Source organism: Corylus avellana, chromosome ca3 (assembly GCF_901000735.1).
Source record: "Corylus avellana chromosome ca3, CavTom2PMs-1.0".
Lineage (NCBI taxonomy): Eukaryota > Viridiplantae > Streptophyta > Magnoliopsida > Fagales > Betulaceae > Corylus > Corylus avellana.
The window spans coordinates 12,327,902-12,344,807 of NC_081543.1; the positions used below are offsets into that span (position 1 = coordinate 12,327,902).

At 34.5% G+C, this 16,906-nt stretch overlaps 3 protein-coding genes across 3 annotated transcripts; 2 read left to right on the forward strand and 1 right to left on the reverse strand.

Annotated features, from left to right (window-relative positions):
• Nucleotides 1–3,964: 3,964 nt before the first annotated feature.
• Nucleotides 3,965–5,707, forward strand: LOC132176002 (probable calcium-binding protein CML17). The gene is made up of 2 exons (XM_059588103.1): nt 3,965–4,803; nt 5,348–5,707. Exon 1 carries the CDS (start codon nt 4,284–4,286, stop codon nt 4,773–4,775), a length of 492 nt encoding a protein of 163 aa, XP_059444086.1. The 5' UTR covers nt 3,965–4,283; the 3' UTR covers nt 4,776–4,803; nt 5,348–5,707.
• Nucleotides 5,708–9,439: 3,732 nt separating this feature from the next.
• On the reverse strand, nt 9,440–13,754 carry LOC132175298 (uncharacterized). The gene is made up of 2 exons (XM_059587187.1): nt 13,468–13,754; nt 9,440–10,192 (listed from the first exon to the last, which is right to left on the reverse strand). Exons 1-2 carry the CDS (start codon nt 13,596–13,598, stop codon nt 9,727–9,729), a joined length of 597 nt encoding a protein of 198 aa, XP_059443170.1. The 5' UTR covers nt 13,599–13,754; the 3' UTR covers nt 9,440–9,726.
• A 1,321-nt stretch (nt 13,755–15,075) lies between these two features.
• Nucleotides 15,076–16,059, forward strand: LOC132176090 (uncharacterized). The gene has a single exon (XM_059588214.1). The coding sequence runs from the start codon at nt 15,189–15,191 to the stop codon at nt 15,969–15,971; it is 783 nt and encodes a 260-aa protein (XP_059444197.1). The 5' UTR covers nt 15,076–15,188; the 3' UTR covers nt 15,972–16,059.
• The last annotated feature ends 847 nt before the right edge of the window (nt 16,060–16,906 follow it).

Here is a 16,906-nt window from a genome sequence, read left to right on the forward strand (position 1 = left end):
TAAGGGAGCTATTGTGGTGTATTTTGACATAGGGAAGCAAAAAGGAGTTTGGATCCTTAAATTTAGGGAAAATGATGAGGAAGCTGCTGGGAATGCTCTTAGGAAATGATTAAAATGTTACTATTAACCTATAGTGGAGTACACCTCTTTATTGGAATAGGACTACAATACTAGGCTCGTAACACATTATTGCATATACTTTCACCTTTGACTTTAATGTTATAATCATGCAGTCCCTAGTGAAGCATTCAGGAGGACTAAATTTGTCGTCGTCCGTCGATCTCCGCCACGCAAGCACCTCTCCACTAGCCTTCCCGTCCCAGATCCACAACGAACCTCTACACCGGCGTATGGACCCCACAATCCGCCCTCTCCACTAGCTCATGAGGTACACGCGTTACCCCCTTCAGTAATGTCTTGTTTCAGCTTTTCCCTCTAAGAGCCTATCCCTACCTCCTACCTCAATAAAAGAATGACTCTTTTGTTAGAGTCGTCGCAGATCATGTTTTTTTGTCCAATGATAGGAGAAAAGTGATCTTCATCGATTGTCTCATTGCAATCACGATAGTAAACTCTTTTTTCAGCTATCCAATCATCGGACAACCTAACGTACTTATACCACCTTCAAGATAGCTCTCTCATCGACCTTTTGGTCCAAGAACTTTGGGATCAGATCTATTTAGATCAATTTCTTGTTTTATTTGTAGAGTATGTTTGGCATTGTAATTTCGTAGACCAAAAGTATAATTTTAAACCAAATCATAAAAAATATATCATCTAGGAGTACGTTTTTTAAAAATTACAATTTCAAAAGTAGAAAAATATTCACTTTTAAATCGCACAATACTAAAAACTAAACTGCGATTTTAAAGTTCAAATTGAGACTTTACAAAATAATTAACTGTGTTTTTCAAAATTGCATTATCAAATCGCACATTTTGAAATCGCAAACTCAAATGAACCATGAATCTTAATTTCATGTAGTGTAGTGACTATTATGGGGGGTGTTTGTCAGGATCCCTCACTCCCTTCTTTTGTAGTTTTATTTTAAAGCAGTAATAGATACTATACTTTTATCTTACAATTGTCCAACAATGTTGATATGGTACTCCAAATCGATCATTAGACATTTTTCTTATTTAATAATAATTAATCCAAGAGTTAGAAATGTTAGGTCAGTCTTATTGGATAAATATTATATATAATTATAATATCTAGCATTTTTCTTTATTTTATATTAATGTAATGGTTATAAAATAAAAAAATAAAAAATAAAAAAAAAACTTTTTACAATAGATTTCTTGTAATTTTCTTTACACCACCTAAACCACATCATTTTTCAATACCCTCATCTCATTCTTGTGTTCCCATCATTGGACAAATTTTTTTTAAAAAAAAAAACTATGTTGAATCTATAAATTTTTTAAATAAAATTATCAAAAATAAACGAATAACAATTTTATAAATTGAGTTGAAAAATAGTTTCCGACATCTGCAAGAAATCTTTGTCCCCATCATTTGCTTTATAATCAAATAAGATGATTTAATTAACCACCCACCGTCCTCAGTCAATGCTCTACCTTTCTGTTTTAATTATTTTATTTTTCTTAGACACGTAATTAGCTAATATTCCCTTACACCACCCGCAATTCCACCAAAGCAACACATGTACTGAATTTTATTTTTTATTTTTTTATTTTTTTTTATTTTTTTTTTTAAGCTTAGGTGCTATAAAAAATTAAAAAAATAAAATAAAATTCCGATATCTAAATTTTTCTTTTTCTAATGAAAAAATTAAAATTAAGGAGAAATTACATTTTGCCCGTGTGAACTACAACGTCTTTGCACTTTCTCCTCATGAACTATCAATTGTGACACATCACCCCATGAACTATCATTTTGTGCCTAAAACTCTCATTCCGTCAGTCAAAGGCTCATTTCGTCAGTCAAATGCGTTAACTCAAACGGTTTATCTTTCATTTTGTCCCCATGAACTACAATTTATTGTTACTTTGCTCCCATGAACTACAACGCATTGTTACTTTGCACACATGAACTACAACGCATTGTCACTTTAACCGACTGAATTAACGCTTTTGACTGACGGAATGAGGGTTTTGGATACAAAATGGGTAGTTCATGGGGGTCGGATGTCACAGTTGGTAGTTTATGAGGGTAAAGTGAAAATGCGATGTAGTTTATGGGGGCAAAAGGTAATTTCCCCTAAATTTAAACAATTAACAATATGATGAAAAAAAAAAAAAAAAAAAAGGGGGGGGTGGGGAATTAGAGGGGTGGGGAAACTTAAATTTAAAGACCGAACTTCATCGTTAGATTTGATAAATCTTCCATAAACTTCAAAATCTCTCAATTTAGTCCCCTCGGCTTTTCAATTATACTCAATTTGGACCCCCTCCATGATTTTAAACGTTACATGACGTTTATACCCCTGACTTATGTATAAAATTTTAACTTTCAAAATGTTTTTTTATTTTTTTAAAAAAAAAAAAAAACAAAAATCAGGGATATTTTGGTATTTTTTGTATTTTTAACGGTTAAAATTGACAGAAGGGTCCAAATTAAGAGCAATTGAAAGTTTATGGGACTAAATTGAGAGATTTTGAAGTTTATGGAGAGTATTTCAAAACGGGTAGAAGTTTGGGAGTCTTCAATGAAATTTTCCAAAAAAAAAACAATACGATAAAAAAATGTTCTAAAATTATTTTTACAATACCTAATTAAGGCACGGAATAACATTTGAAAATCACGTGATAACATTTTTCTAAATATAGAAAATAAAAATCTATCGTATTCCATAGGCACGGAATTCCCGCCTATTGATTGATCCAATGATTAATCTTCCAAATATTAATCATCAATCACGTCCACGTCATCCATCCTTTTCCTTTTCCTTGTCGGTGATCATCCTTTAATCAAAGGCTGATCATTAGGTTATCAGATAAATTTAAGGAAGCACCCCCAATTAAATTTCTCTTTTAAGTTTTTAGGATATTATAACTTCTAAGATTAGGTGAAATCGGGCTATTTTTGTACCGAATTGTACCGAGTTCTTACATTCATGTTGTAAAAAAGTTTTAAGTTAAGAGAAATGAGCTTCACATTATCTTGCTAAAAGATTTGTTAATTTTTAATATTTATCTTCATAGAGGTTATCGAGCACGCTTTTTAAAAAGAGGTCTCAAAATGATAGGGAGCTTATTTATTGAAAATTAATTATCAAAAAAGAATAATTAAGAGAAATGTTACGGGTATCAATGAATAAGCTCAACATCATCTTGGTATCTATCTCTTTGTAAAAGATTTGATACCATTAGCATTTGAGAAAGAGAAATGTTAAGGGTCAATATTTTCTCTATATTTTGCACATTACATCTTACAAATCAACAATTCAATTTGTAGACGTACGTGGATTCTACATAAGTCAATAGTGGATCTCACAAATTTAATGGTTGATTTATTGAATTTATAGGAGAATATGAACAAAATATTGAAAGAACAAACTTTTTGTAAAGAAAAATCATTCTGGCTACTTTAGTAACATACCACATTTTCAATCAATAGCATTTTTTAAGCTGTTCGATGCAAGTAACGGTCTAAATTCACATCATTTTAGAATATACAATAAAGAAGAAGCTTTTTTAGAAGAAAATTATTTTTAAATACGTAAGTGACATGCCACATTTTCAATAGATAGCATTTTTTAAGCCGTTCGTTAAGAAACGGTCTAAATTCACATCATTTAATTTTAAAATATACAATAAAGAAAGCTTTTTGAAAAGAAAATCATTTTTGACTACGCTGGTAACATGCCACATTTTTAATAAATAGTATTTTTCAAGCCGTTTGATGCCCGGCACGGCCTAAATTCACATTATTTTAGAATATACAATTTATAAGGAATCCTGATCCATAATTTAGTGGGGTTGCTAGTGGTTAAGGAAACTCCATCAAAAGAGGAGGAAGAAGAACGATATACAAGTAAAGTAGATCTCGGATCTTTCAAACCCTCATCATCTCTTCAGGTACGCAAAGACAAAAAGAAAAATTGATCTATCGATCTCTCCCCCCTCGAAAAAAACATATATATAGATATATGTATAAGAAAATGCAATGTTAAAAGAGTTGGGGTTCGGTGATTCCTAGGAATCCATGCAGAGAAGACAAAAGGGTGTGTCTATGTCGTTGTTCCAGTCTTATTATAGATCTGGATATTCGAACAAAAACAAAAGTAATATAATAATCTAGACGTTTTTGCTGTTGACATGAGCAATCAGAAACGGGTCGAGTTAGACGACGATCAAATCGCCGAGCTGCGAGAAATCTTCCGTTCTTTTGATCGGAACAATGACGGGAGCCTCACGCAGCTGGAGCTAGGATCGCTCTTACGATCACTTGGCCTGAAACCAAGCCCGGAGCAGCTCGAGACGTTGACCCAAAAGGCCGATAAGAACAGCAACGGTTTGGTCGAGTTTTCGGAGTTCGTGGCGCTTGTGGCGCCAGAGCTTCTTCCGGCGAAGTCTCCTTATACGGAGGAGCAGCTAAGGCAGCTGTTTGGAATATTTGATAGAGATGGAAATGGGTTTATCACGGCGGCTGAGTTGGCGCACTCTATGGCGAAGTTGGGGCACGCGCTTACGGCGGAGGAGCTTACGGGGATGATAAAGGAGGCGGATACGGACGGAGATGGAAGAATTAATTTTCACGAGTTCTCTCAGGCGATAAACTCCGCTGCATTTGATAATTCATGGGCTTGATTTAATGAAACAATGGGATTTGTTTTTGGTATGCCTTTAATTTCTTTGATCTCTTATATATATATATATATTTGTTCTTGGCATATATATGATCATTTTGTGTTCACTTTGGAGTCTTTCTATTCAAACAAAGATCTGCTAGTTGTGAAAATCTCGAGGAAATTAATTAATTAATTAATTAAATTAATGGATGAGGATCTTGAAAAAATCAATGTTTCAGTAATCAAATTGAAATCATATATATATGTAGGAGACTATGAAGGAGCTTTGCATCTCTTTATTTGAATGCAAATGATCTTTATCTTCGACTTGATCAAGTTCTTATGATAATTTTATTTATAATTTTTGGTTTTTGGGCAATGGGTGTTTCGGTCATAGGCATATATAGTTGTATCTTGGCAAGATCCAGCTTGCATGTGCTTTGTTCCAAATTTTCTTCTTTTTTTTTTTTTTTTTATTCTTCTTCAATATTATGATTTTTCAAAGATGAAAATTACTATCGTCAGGCACATGCAGTTCATTGTGAAACAGACTCTGCAGCAAATTTATTATGTGCTTTTTGTTTCTTGCAGGTTAGACAAATTTCCACGCCAGCAGATTGATGAACAATTCCAACATGCCACAAAGCTACAATTTTTTGATTATGCCGGGGCTGATTAATTTCTTTCATGAACCATATTCTGCCTGACAATCTTCAATCTCCCCCATTTCTTGGAAAAAGAAAAATCTTAGATATGTGAGCCTTTTGTTTTGATTGGTTGATTAGTCTTGTGCCCTTTGGTTTTTAAAATATTGCCCATTTTCCAATATTGGTGTTGGGAATTTCTTCCTTTTGTTGAATCAAACATACTGGACAAGTACTGATAAGTAGGACTGAGGTGATCAAATGGCTTTGCTGTGTATATAAAAAGCACAATGGTTGGAACATTTATCTGGTGAAAATTGATTTACATTTCATGAATTATGTCAATGTATCTTCTTTTTTTCAAATTGTCTCTGAAGAACAATGGTTGAATATCCCATTAATTAACTTGTTGCTAACAGACATTTTCTTCTAAAAGAAAGAAAGAAAGAAAGAAAAGTATCCATGCCATTAATCTTGTAAGTATGCATTCTATGATGTGTGCTGTGCTGAGAACCATCGACAAGTTATGACCAAAATAAAGTAAATTAAGTATTTCATTTATAATATTCCAAAATAAGTTTCTTCCAATAGTATTATAAATGAGACAGATACACAAAATCTGCAAACTGCAGCAAATCCAAAACAAAGACACACATCTAGATAAGAAAAGGTGAAGGAAAAAAAAGGGAAAGAAACAAGAAAAATAAGTAAAAATTCTAGGTAATTTTCAAAGAACCAAAAAAAAAAAAAAAAGAAGACTAAGCTAATTCCATTAAGCCTTCTTCTTTTTGGATTTAAGCATGACAGATCCAATAAATACGCATAAGAAACAAAGAAGCACAACACCAGCGAATACGGGAATTAGTATGGCGTATTCTTGCGGCAGGAAATACTTGTGAATGAAGTGATCACCGTCTACAAATGGCTGAAAGATCACAAGATATGAGTACACAGCATTAATAGGTAGTCACATGGTACACTATGCCTTTTAATATCATTATCATTTTTAATTTTTGTGTAAAAGTAAGAGATCAAATTAAATTGAAGGTAAACTGACCAGAATGATGACCCAGAAAGTATAATACGTGAATATGGATAAGCTGATCAAAGATAAAAGAAACCCAACTGCCTTGTCTGCTAATTCCATTCTGATGTTCTTGGCTTTAACTGCCTGTAATGCAAGTACAAAGAAGAGAAATCAGCAATTTTATAGGTAGTAGCAGACACTTTGATCAAATATTAACAAGTGAATAGAAGCAAAAACAACAGAACCCTCAGGGTTCAGTGGAATCAGAGCCTTGGAACTCGATATTAGTCCCTTTGTACATAAATGAGCTTGAAATTGAATTTTCATCCTATGCAGCACAAAGAAATTTCACTGCAAAATAATATCTGAATTCCAAAGCACAAACGAAAGCTTATAGTTTCAATTCTAAGCAAATACATGATGCTCCAACTATTAAACTATTAAGTCAAGGCAAAACGAGGAGGGAACCTCCCAGCCAAAAAATAATGCCTAGCACATCCAGAAGTAAACCAAATTTGGGTGACACTCAATATATACAATGTGAGGAGAAAAAAAAAGTTGCAAAGCAAAGCAAGTTCCATAAAGAGGAGAACAATTGTTGAGGGTAACTTATTACTCACTGATGATATGCCAAAAACCATTTTGAGGCCTTTTAACTTTCCAAAGTATGCAAGCATCTAGTTCAAAGCCGTGATCTCTTGGGATAACTGATACCCTGATCCATCATTCTAACGCCATGACAACAAAAGCCAGCTCTTTCACTCTTTTTAACATGAATTCTTTCCATTACCATTTTACAGGCTTTGAAAACACTCACACACACACACACACAAAAGATAAAATATATCCTTTAAGAAAGAGTTTTGACCTAACAAAGCACCCCTCTTCATGAAGGTTCAGATAATTAAGACACAAAAGAATAGATGTACACAAACAAATTGACCAAAATAATATCTACAATGAAAATACTGTGTTCTTTCTACAGCATTCCACAATTATCAATACCATTGTTATGTTCACAGTTAAAAGCAATCTGCACTCAGGATGTCTTTCCTATTCCAACCAAAGGGACATATTCCAAAAGAGAAATGCCATATACCACACTAATATCCCACAAATATCCTACTATGCAGACGTGACAGGGAGTAATAGCCCTTGGATCAATCCTTGTTAAGAAAAAAATATGCAATAGCTTCTAGACCCTAGCACATTAACATGGTAAGATATTTGTGAGATATTGGTGTGGTATATAGCATTACTCATTCTAAAAGTAGTCAACACCGAATTCAATTTGTATGAGAACATTTCAACTAGCGAAGCGTACCCCTATTCAACCTACTCTAAAATTTACTAGATAAGCTATTAGTCTTTGATCATAGTCATGTTAATTTTGTGATATTCATCCTTTTTCAACAAACCACTAAATTCTTCAGCTTTCAAATTCATACAGACCAATTTACACTTATATTCTCCAAATTCTAACAATAACACCCTAAAGTCTTAAAAGCAATTGAGATGAACTGTCAAAAAATCAATTATTCTCACCAGAGACCAGTTTCCAAAGAACAAAATCCGCGAAATCGCCATAGTAAAATTAAAGACATCACCGTAGAACACACAATAACCTTAGGTCCTTCATTATAAACAAATTTACCAGTGCAAATCAAAAGGTCAGTAAAATTTTTACTTCTACTACAAAGACGAATTACTTAAGACTATCACTTGGCCCAAAAAGGGTTTAAAACTGTCATTTTGAAAGGCATGGAACTTAGATTCCTATGCAATATTAGCTTCAAGAAAGAGACAGACCCAATTTCACTTGCATTAATAAACAACACAGGAGGATCGCAGAAAACCCAGTACTAAGAATTCAATTTCCTAGAGTTTACAGCGATAAAAATCCGCATATAATTCAAAAAGAACAAAACTTTACAATTCAAAAATATCATTTTATGCAAATCAATGAAGTTGTAGATTACCTATTAGGCCGGTACGGAGAAAGTTGATGGAAATGCTTTTCTGTTTCTTTTACCAGAGGAATTGGTTTCTCGCTACGATCAGGAGAGGTGGGTTTGAAGAATTGAATATGGACTCGGTTTTCCTTTACGCATTTTCAGAACGACTGCTCGTATTTGGGTTTTCTAAAATCAACCCGAGAGTATCGGGTTTGGGCATGGGATTGGACTTTAAACAAAATAGACCAACATTTATTTGGGTTAATTTAATTTTTGGAAAAAAAAAATATATATATATCATCTTTGGATTTTAATATAAATGTGAATTTAGTTTCACATTGCATTTATGACAAATAAAAAAATAAAAAAAAAGGTAAAGTCCACTTAACCCCTCAAACTACCACTTTAATAACAATCTATCACTCAAACCGTCAATTACGACAATTTACCCATCAAACTATCAAAATAATGACAATGTACATCTCAATGGTAGCAAAATGACGAAATTACTCTTATATAATTTTCAATAAGACAAAAATACCCTTAAAAATTAAAAAAAAAAAAAATTAAATTATAGTATTTTTGTTTTTATTTTAGTAAGGGTATCATTTTGTTAAAATTGGGAGTATAGTGTCATTGTTTTGGTAGTTTTAAGGGTAAATTGTCGCAATTGATAGTTTGGGGGGTAAATTATCATTGAGGTGGTAGTTTAAGGGGGTTAAGTAAACTTTACCAAAAAATAAAACATTCTCTTAAAGCATGGATTGAATTTTCAAAGCATTTTTCATATCTTTTTGCAAATAATTTAGTTCTTTATATTGGAATGAAAATTATTAAAAACTTTAATTCAGATTTGAAACTTGATGGTTTTAGTTTTTTAAAAAATAGTATGTTTATTTTGTATTTTTGTTTCGCGCCTACATATTACCTTACATTTATGAAGTTTGAGAAGTTCGCCTCTTGAAAGAAAAGATGAAAAAAAAAAAAAAAAAAAAAAAAAATTCCGACTCCGCCACCCAACAATGATAACTAATTAGGAAACAAAATTCATTAGACAATGTCACAATAACAAGCCTTCTCTTATTATGAATAACAACTCATCTCCGATCTCGATTAACTGCAAGTTCTTAGAAAAAAAAAAAAGGTCAAAGGAATATACAAAATCCAAGGAAAAAAAAAATATATATAAAATCTTCACGAGGCAATGAACCATAAAAATGTTCTAGCCGTCAGTTTCCCATATAACATTGTGTCTTTTCAATCACCAACTCAGAAACCACCTCTTCCATTGTTGAATTTCGAAAGTCTTCCTTCTCCTGAGAAACACCAAAAGGGCTTTCACTGTTAGTTTTGTAGCATCCACAGCATTATGTCCTTCCGGAGACCTACCTCCAACCAACCTCTTGTAGAATCTGATTTCAACATTTCAGGGCTAGAGAAGTGCCTATACTGGGTCATAGTCCCAGCAGGCTTTGGTGGCCGCATCATCATTGAAATGGTTGGAAAAGGCTTAGGCCAAATATTTCTTGACGCAGTAAACAGATGCCTAGAAGAATTCTGATTTTTGGATATTTGGGTTTCCCCAGGAGGTTTCAGATTGGAGGAGTTGCTTATCTGCTTTGTCATGCTCAACCCTGAGCTACCACTATTGGGGGGTTTTCCAGGAGGGGAACCTCGAATATGAGCTGATGGTTTCATTCGGTCAAGCCACCGCAGAATCCAGTTACCAAGATTCCGACCAACTTCTATATCCCTCTCTTGAATGGTCCGGTGAACCTTGAGTGCTACATCAAATACAGCTCGTGTTCGTCTGCGAAAGCAGGGAAATAAAAGAAAAAAAATTGGTTAAGTATAAAACAAAAATCCTGATTGCCATTACCAGTGAAACAAATATTTACTTTTCAAAAATAAAATAATGCAAACAGCAGTAGTCCAAACCTAGTAACAAAGGCATAGAATACTTGAACACTTATGCCAGTACGAATTGGCCAATGGCCATCATATTTCAAGGTTCTCAGAGAGAGCTTTAGGTTAGTGACTCCCTGGATATCCAAAAATTACTCACCCTGACAATTTTTTGTGCAGTGGAATTAATATAGATGGTATCATGATTTTATCAGCATACCACCATCATGCTCGTGATTCCCAAAAAAAAAGTACTTAAAATACTTTTCCAGAAGACAACGGAAAAATATCTCTCCCTAATGAAGGCAATTATAATGGAGATAGCTTTCTAATATAAATCATAGCATGAAAGAGATTGATGAAGGTAAGGTACATTTAAACTCAAGGACTTGTCATCTGAGCAACCCCAGAAAGTAAACTCTTACTTACTGCCAAAAATAAATATCCAACAACAGAGAAAACTCATCTTAGGACAAGATCAATGAATAGTCCGGGCATATGAGATTGATGTAGGACAAAGGGCTTTGTATTACAAACTGATGAAGGACAGCAACAACAGGGTGAGTCTATGGCTAATTGGTAGCAAGGTTTAAAGAAGGATTGTGGCTTTTGAAGGTCTAAAGTATGGTGGAAAGGTAATCTAGCGTCTACAGCTCCAGTTGACTTAGGAAATATTGAATATTGATCACTTTGAAATGGCTGGGAAATATGATTTAAATGGCAGGTTGGGTCACAAGATTTTTGTGACGGGAGTTTTAATACTGTTGAAGGGCTAGGGTTACAGTTTTTCATGGTGCAGTAGGGTTGGTAACAATAGTAATATGGACTTTTAAGGAAAATTGGGGGTTTGAAGATGGATAGGTGATTTGGCGTTCTGATTTACGGATCTTTGGCTTTGAAAGGGTATAAGAAAAAGAAGATAACCTAGTTATTGCACTTAGTTTTCATAAGCATCGTCCCTAAGGTTTCTTCAACATCGCACATCAAAAAAGGATTGAGTCACAAACCATAACTGCTGCAAAATTCTCATAAATTTGTTATCCCTTCAATTGAAAGCATTACCTCATATATCTAAGGAAAACTAAACCAAACCCTAAAAGGACTTGGGCTGTATGAGCTTTGACTAATAAGCCCAAGCTATAGCTAACAATTAGAAACCTAGAATAAAAAAACTCAACAAGATAAGAAACCCATAATATAACCCAATATACCAAAAACTACAGCCCATTTCAGAAATATAAAAATCACACAAATATCCTTAAAACAAAACCATATCCTTACTGCCTTCATTAGAGATCCAACGAGCAACAGAATTGGTAAGTCAAGTCACTAATGCAAAGACAGAGCTATAAACAAGGATGAGTGATTGTGATTTTCCAAAATTTGTAGCTCCACAAGAGAACACTTGAGATAATTCGCATAGATAGAGGTATTAGAACGATGGAATTTTATTAAAAGTGTCTATGCCTTGACATCTTGCAGCAGTGATTGGTGTAATAGGGTTTTCCCAAAACAGATTCCCAAATTTGAGTCTGACCTGATGCTTTTGATAACTTAAAAATAGACTTTGTACGAGACCAATAAATGTGTCCTTAATCTTCCATTGAATGGTTTATCACCAAATTACAGGCATAACTTAAGGTCACTGCCGGTCTTGGGACATAGATAAACCTAATTGCAATTTCTCTATAAGCAATCATATGCTATCTTTTCTGCTCGTAGATCCACGATTTCTATTTCTCAATTTTGGATGTACAAGTGGATCAACCAGTCTAATATTGATTCTTGATTAGGTGACACATTTTTTAAATGAGCTGTCCATGTTGAATGGGAGATTTATTAACAATTTTGAGCAACTAACTTTATTCCAAGTGTTTTTCCAGTCTTAAAGGATGGAATTATTGTGATAGGAGTAGCTGTACTAAGGAATGGAGGCCTGGGGCTTTCTACAGATAGAAACTTGTGGCTTTTATCACTAAAAATCCAAATGACATCAAGTTTCTGTGTACTGGTAATATTACTTGAATACATTTAGAAATGTAATGATGGTGATGATAAGAGATAAATATAAATGGTGAAATGGTGGAAGACAAGTTTATTCTTTACCACAACAACAAAACCTAACAGGGAACAAGGAAGCTGCCTGCAAACGTTCACTTCTATTCAGGAAAAAGTTGATAAAGTGCTCAGCTAAAAGTCTTCCCCATGTAAAAATATCTAGAGAGAAATGCAATTTGATACTTCCATTCAGCAATCCTTGCACAAAGTTCATTCTTCTGTATGCAACTAAAAGACCAAGGGCACATCTGACCAAAGAAACTCTAAAAGGTTGTTTGATTGCAGGCCATACACACCCATTACCTCACACAAGAACAATTTTCGAAGAAATTATAGTAAGATAATACCAAAGACGTCCATGCCTTTGTTGGTTAGACCAACCCAACTGGCAATTTCCAATCAAATTAGTGCTTCACTATCATATAGAGTTAACAGAGGAAATTCTGATATCTTCAAAAAAGCATATACTATGAGACCCCAGTGATGTCACATTCTTATGGTCTGCGTTGCTTACAAAGTTAACCCAGTCCAGACAGTCCAGACGGTCCATCCAGATCATGGCAAAGTCAACTGAAAGAACGCCCTTGGCTTAGTTCTTTATCCAAATGTCAAGGCGTGAAGATATAGATATGGCTAAATATATCAATCTAACAACTAATTCAGATGCAAGATCACCAAAAAGAAAGTAAAAGAAAAAACATTTGCACCAGCCTAAGCAACAAAAATTTGCATAATTAATAGTAAAAAATGGTGTGCATCATGTGGAACATTAAATTTTCAGAAAGAACAAGTTCCTTTAATGGTGTATCCTGGAGGATCAAAGTAGAAATCTTGTAAAGTTTCTTAATCAGCACAGGAGCTCTCAGATTCTGCCTACACTTCAGTCTAGCTTCTGTTTATACAACTAATAAGAACAACCCACCAAACTCACCTGTATTCATTGCATAATAATTTATTCTGCTCCATGATAAAATAGTATATTTCAACACCCCCAAGTACAAATTTTTACAAAGCGAACCATAAACTTCAAGAACAACAGACATAATAATCAAACACTCAACACCCCAAACAACGATCAAAACCCACCCAACAACAAAAAGAACACAGAAATGAAAATACTACCTGTGAAGAAAGTGGCGGATCTTGGGGTGCTTGGGGCTTACGACCTTGCGCTGAATCCTCAGAGCGAGCCTGAACGTGCGCTTCAGCCCCAAGAAATACGCAGTCCCCAACGTTATCTCCCACAGCACCATTTCTCTCTTTCTAAAACTCTCTCTCTGTCTCTGTCTCTCTCTCTCTCGCTGTGATTCTTTCTGTGTCTTTTGAATGTCTTCACTATTTATTCCATCTTTTCGTTTCGCGCAAGTTATAAATGGATTCCGGTGGGAGCCGCCAGAAATTTCGATCTCGCTGACATTTTTTTGGTCTATCTAGCAGGCGACACCGATCCCAGGCCACATCGTGACCGTTGCTTTTTCGTTTGTGCTTCATCTGAACCGTTGGCTCTTTTGACCGGGCTTTTGGGGTCCAATTCGGGTTTGGGTTATTGACAGGCCCAAAAGTTAGTTCATTTTATTTGAAGATGAGTTTAGGGAAGTTGAAGAATATGCTGAGGCAAATTCGGATAGGAGGAATTTTATTGCAGAAGATCCCTAAGATACATTCAATTGCAACAAGTTTTTTACTCATGTCACTTTCAAGTTATTAAATGTGACCATGATTTTATATCATATATAAAGTAAATATGTTTGAGAGCACATCAAAATATTAAGAGATTAATTTTTCGGAAAAATATCAAATAATCTCTTATAAATTCACTGTTGAATCGGTGAGACCCACATGCAGTCCTAATATTCAATGACATATTTGTTCATTTTTTTTATATGAAAATAGACAAGATGAAAATCAATAACAAAAATGACAAAAAATTACTTCGAGTGCTAGTAAAAATATTATAAATTGACATGATAATTTACGTGTAAATTATTATATCAACTATTAAATAATTAAAAAATTAAATTTGTGTCAAATTTTATTACTTAAATTTTTTTTTATTCAATTAGTCGTCACTCATAGAGGCTATCACTATGTATATATAATTCCATTTAAGTATTTAAATAAACCGGTTTGTTCGTCAACCCACTCGGTTTAACTCAACCTAAACTCGAGCTTAATACTATACAAATCTGCTCATTATTTTAGAAAACTACTCGATTAGGAAATAATAGATATTTGACTCGCTCGAGAAAACTCAATAGGAGCTCGTGAGCTCAGCTCGTTTAAAACTCAACTGGCTCGTCTGCTCGACTTGTTAGATCGTTCATATATATATATATATATATATATATATATATTACAAAAAATTAGTTACATAAATTTAAGTATATATATTAGTAATTAAATAATATATGTTATATAAGTTACTTAATATTTATGTGTGTCTATTAGTTAACATACTATCTAGTTAGTTCATAAACTAATATATTATTTAGTTACTTAATATTTAATAGCCTAACTCGAGCTTGAGTTGAACTCGGCTTAAATAACATTCTCAATAAGCTCGAACTCACCCGAATTTCTAACAAGTCAGTTTTTAACACACATTTTATAATTCGGCTCGAACTCGAACTCGACTTGAATAAATATTTTCGTAAATGAATCGGCCTTAAAATCTTAAAGGTCGACCGGCCTCTAGTCCAGTACCCGCCCTAATCGCATTGTTTGTGCCGTTTCATTTTAGTCCTTTATTCACCCTACCTCAATTTGTATCGTTATCACTTCTCCAAGGCCCAAAGCCTCTCTTCTCTCCTCTCATTGGAAAAATTGAGGCATCTCCAATCTCCATGACCCTCTTTCTCTCCCACGCTTTTCCTTCACATCATCTCACTCGTTCTTCTTCTCTCAGTCTCGTTAATTGCTCTTTCAAATCCAGAGCACCCACCAATGCAGAAATCCCAGCAAGAGACCGAGTCATAGACTTCGGAAAACACAAGGGAAAAATGTTGGGAACCCTCCCTTCAACCTACCTCAAATGGGTCTCCGACAACCTCCGAGCCCGCGACTTCGAGGGTTGGGCAAAGCTTGCCGACCAAGTCCTCCAAGACCCAGTTTACAAAGATCGGATCGAGTGGGAGTTTGCTGAGAATCTATTGAGCGGTAACAATAATATAATTACTTCTATGAGAAATGAGAGCGCAGTTTCAGAGCTGTTGGAAATAAGTGAAAGGTTTGGTTGGGATAACAGAGATAAGGTGGGTTGGAGCAGAGTGAGTTTTGAGCTTCTGGGTACCTCTAATGGCGGTAGAATTCCAAGAGTAAGCAAAAATGGTGGAAAGGATAGAGATTTGGGTGTGAATAAGAGGGAAAAGGTTGAGGATTTATCGAAAGGTCAAGAGAGGAGGAGGGAGAGAAGAGAGAGAGTGAAGATGAAGACAGAAGGGAAGAAGGAGAGCAAGGTAGGTGTTCGAGATAAGGTTTATGAGAAAAGTAGTGGAGGTGATGTGAGGAGAGTTCATGAAAGGGATGATAGAGGAAATAGTCAAGATGGGACGATGGACATTTATAATCCATTTCCTGGACGTGAAGCTCTGTTGAAGAAGGTGCTCAACCATAAAAGATCCTTGTAATTCTTCCTTCTTCTTTTTTTTGTTTATTTTATATATATATGATTTATTGATTTAAGCACAACATTATGATTAAGGAAGAGGAAGCAATCCAGCATTTGTAGTTTGCCCATAAGCCTTCAACTGAGTAATGATAATTAGTATGATTGGGTACTTTGAGCCGAGAATTTTTGGTAAAAAAAAGCATTTCAACTAGAAAAAAATGTGTTCTCAAGGGGTAGCTCAATCGGCTGTGAACCACGGCTCATAAAGCGGAGGTTACTAGTTCGAATCCCTCCCTCCCCCTTTCCTTGTGTGGACATGTCAAAAAAACTAGAAAAAAATGTTCTAGTGTTCCAATTTATAGTAGCCTGTGGAAAAGCTATTTTTGCCAACTGTCTTCAGAAGCGGTTAGCAGTTAGTGTGGTTAGCGATTAACGGTTAGCGCACTTAGAGATTAGCGAACAGTTACTAACCACCCATCTTTTCACCCCTACCGTTTAGTTCTTAACAATACCATCTCCTCCTCCTCAAGTTCCTCATCATCGAAGTCCCTTGTCACTTGTTACTACTTTGTGCAGCCCAAATTGTTTATGGTCATTTTGGAATCATCAAGCCCCCTTGTCACTTGTTACTACCTTGTGTGGCTAGTTATTTGAACGATAGAATATCCAGTTAGTTACAGTGGAAGAGTATTTTTGTATTCTCAAAAAATGAAAAGACAAAAATACATCTCTACTATAATGTACTGAATATTATAATATCCAGTTCATTTGAACTAAAGAGAATTTTGTTATAAATTGTTTATGATTCTTTTAAAATCATCAATGGAAAGTAATATGAACATTAATAATCGAAACGTAGTGTGAACTAAAATTTTGGAAGAGGATTCTCTCCGGTTATAGACTTTACCATTTTAATTTTAAACGTCTGCCAAAAATATGCTCCTGGATTGGATA

Excerpts from the sequence above, each read along its gene's own strand:
- LOC132176090 (XM_059588214.1), top strand. The coding sequence starts at position 15,189 with ATGACCCTCTTTCTCTCCCACGCTTTTCCTTCACATCATCTCACTCGT.
- LOC132175298 (XM_059587187.1), bottom strand. The coding sequence starts at position 13,598 with ATGGTGCTGTGGGAGATAACGTTGGGGACTGCGTATTTCTTGGGGCTG. Across the intron at positions 10,193-13,467 it reads ATCCGCCACTTTCTTCACAG|ACGAACACGAGCTGTATTTG; the intron begins GTAGTATTTTCA and ends CTGCTTTCGCAG.
- LOC132176002 (XM_059588103.1), top strand. The coding sequence starts at position 4,284 with ATGAGCAATCAGAAACGGGTCGAGTTAGACGACGATCAAATCGCCGAG.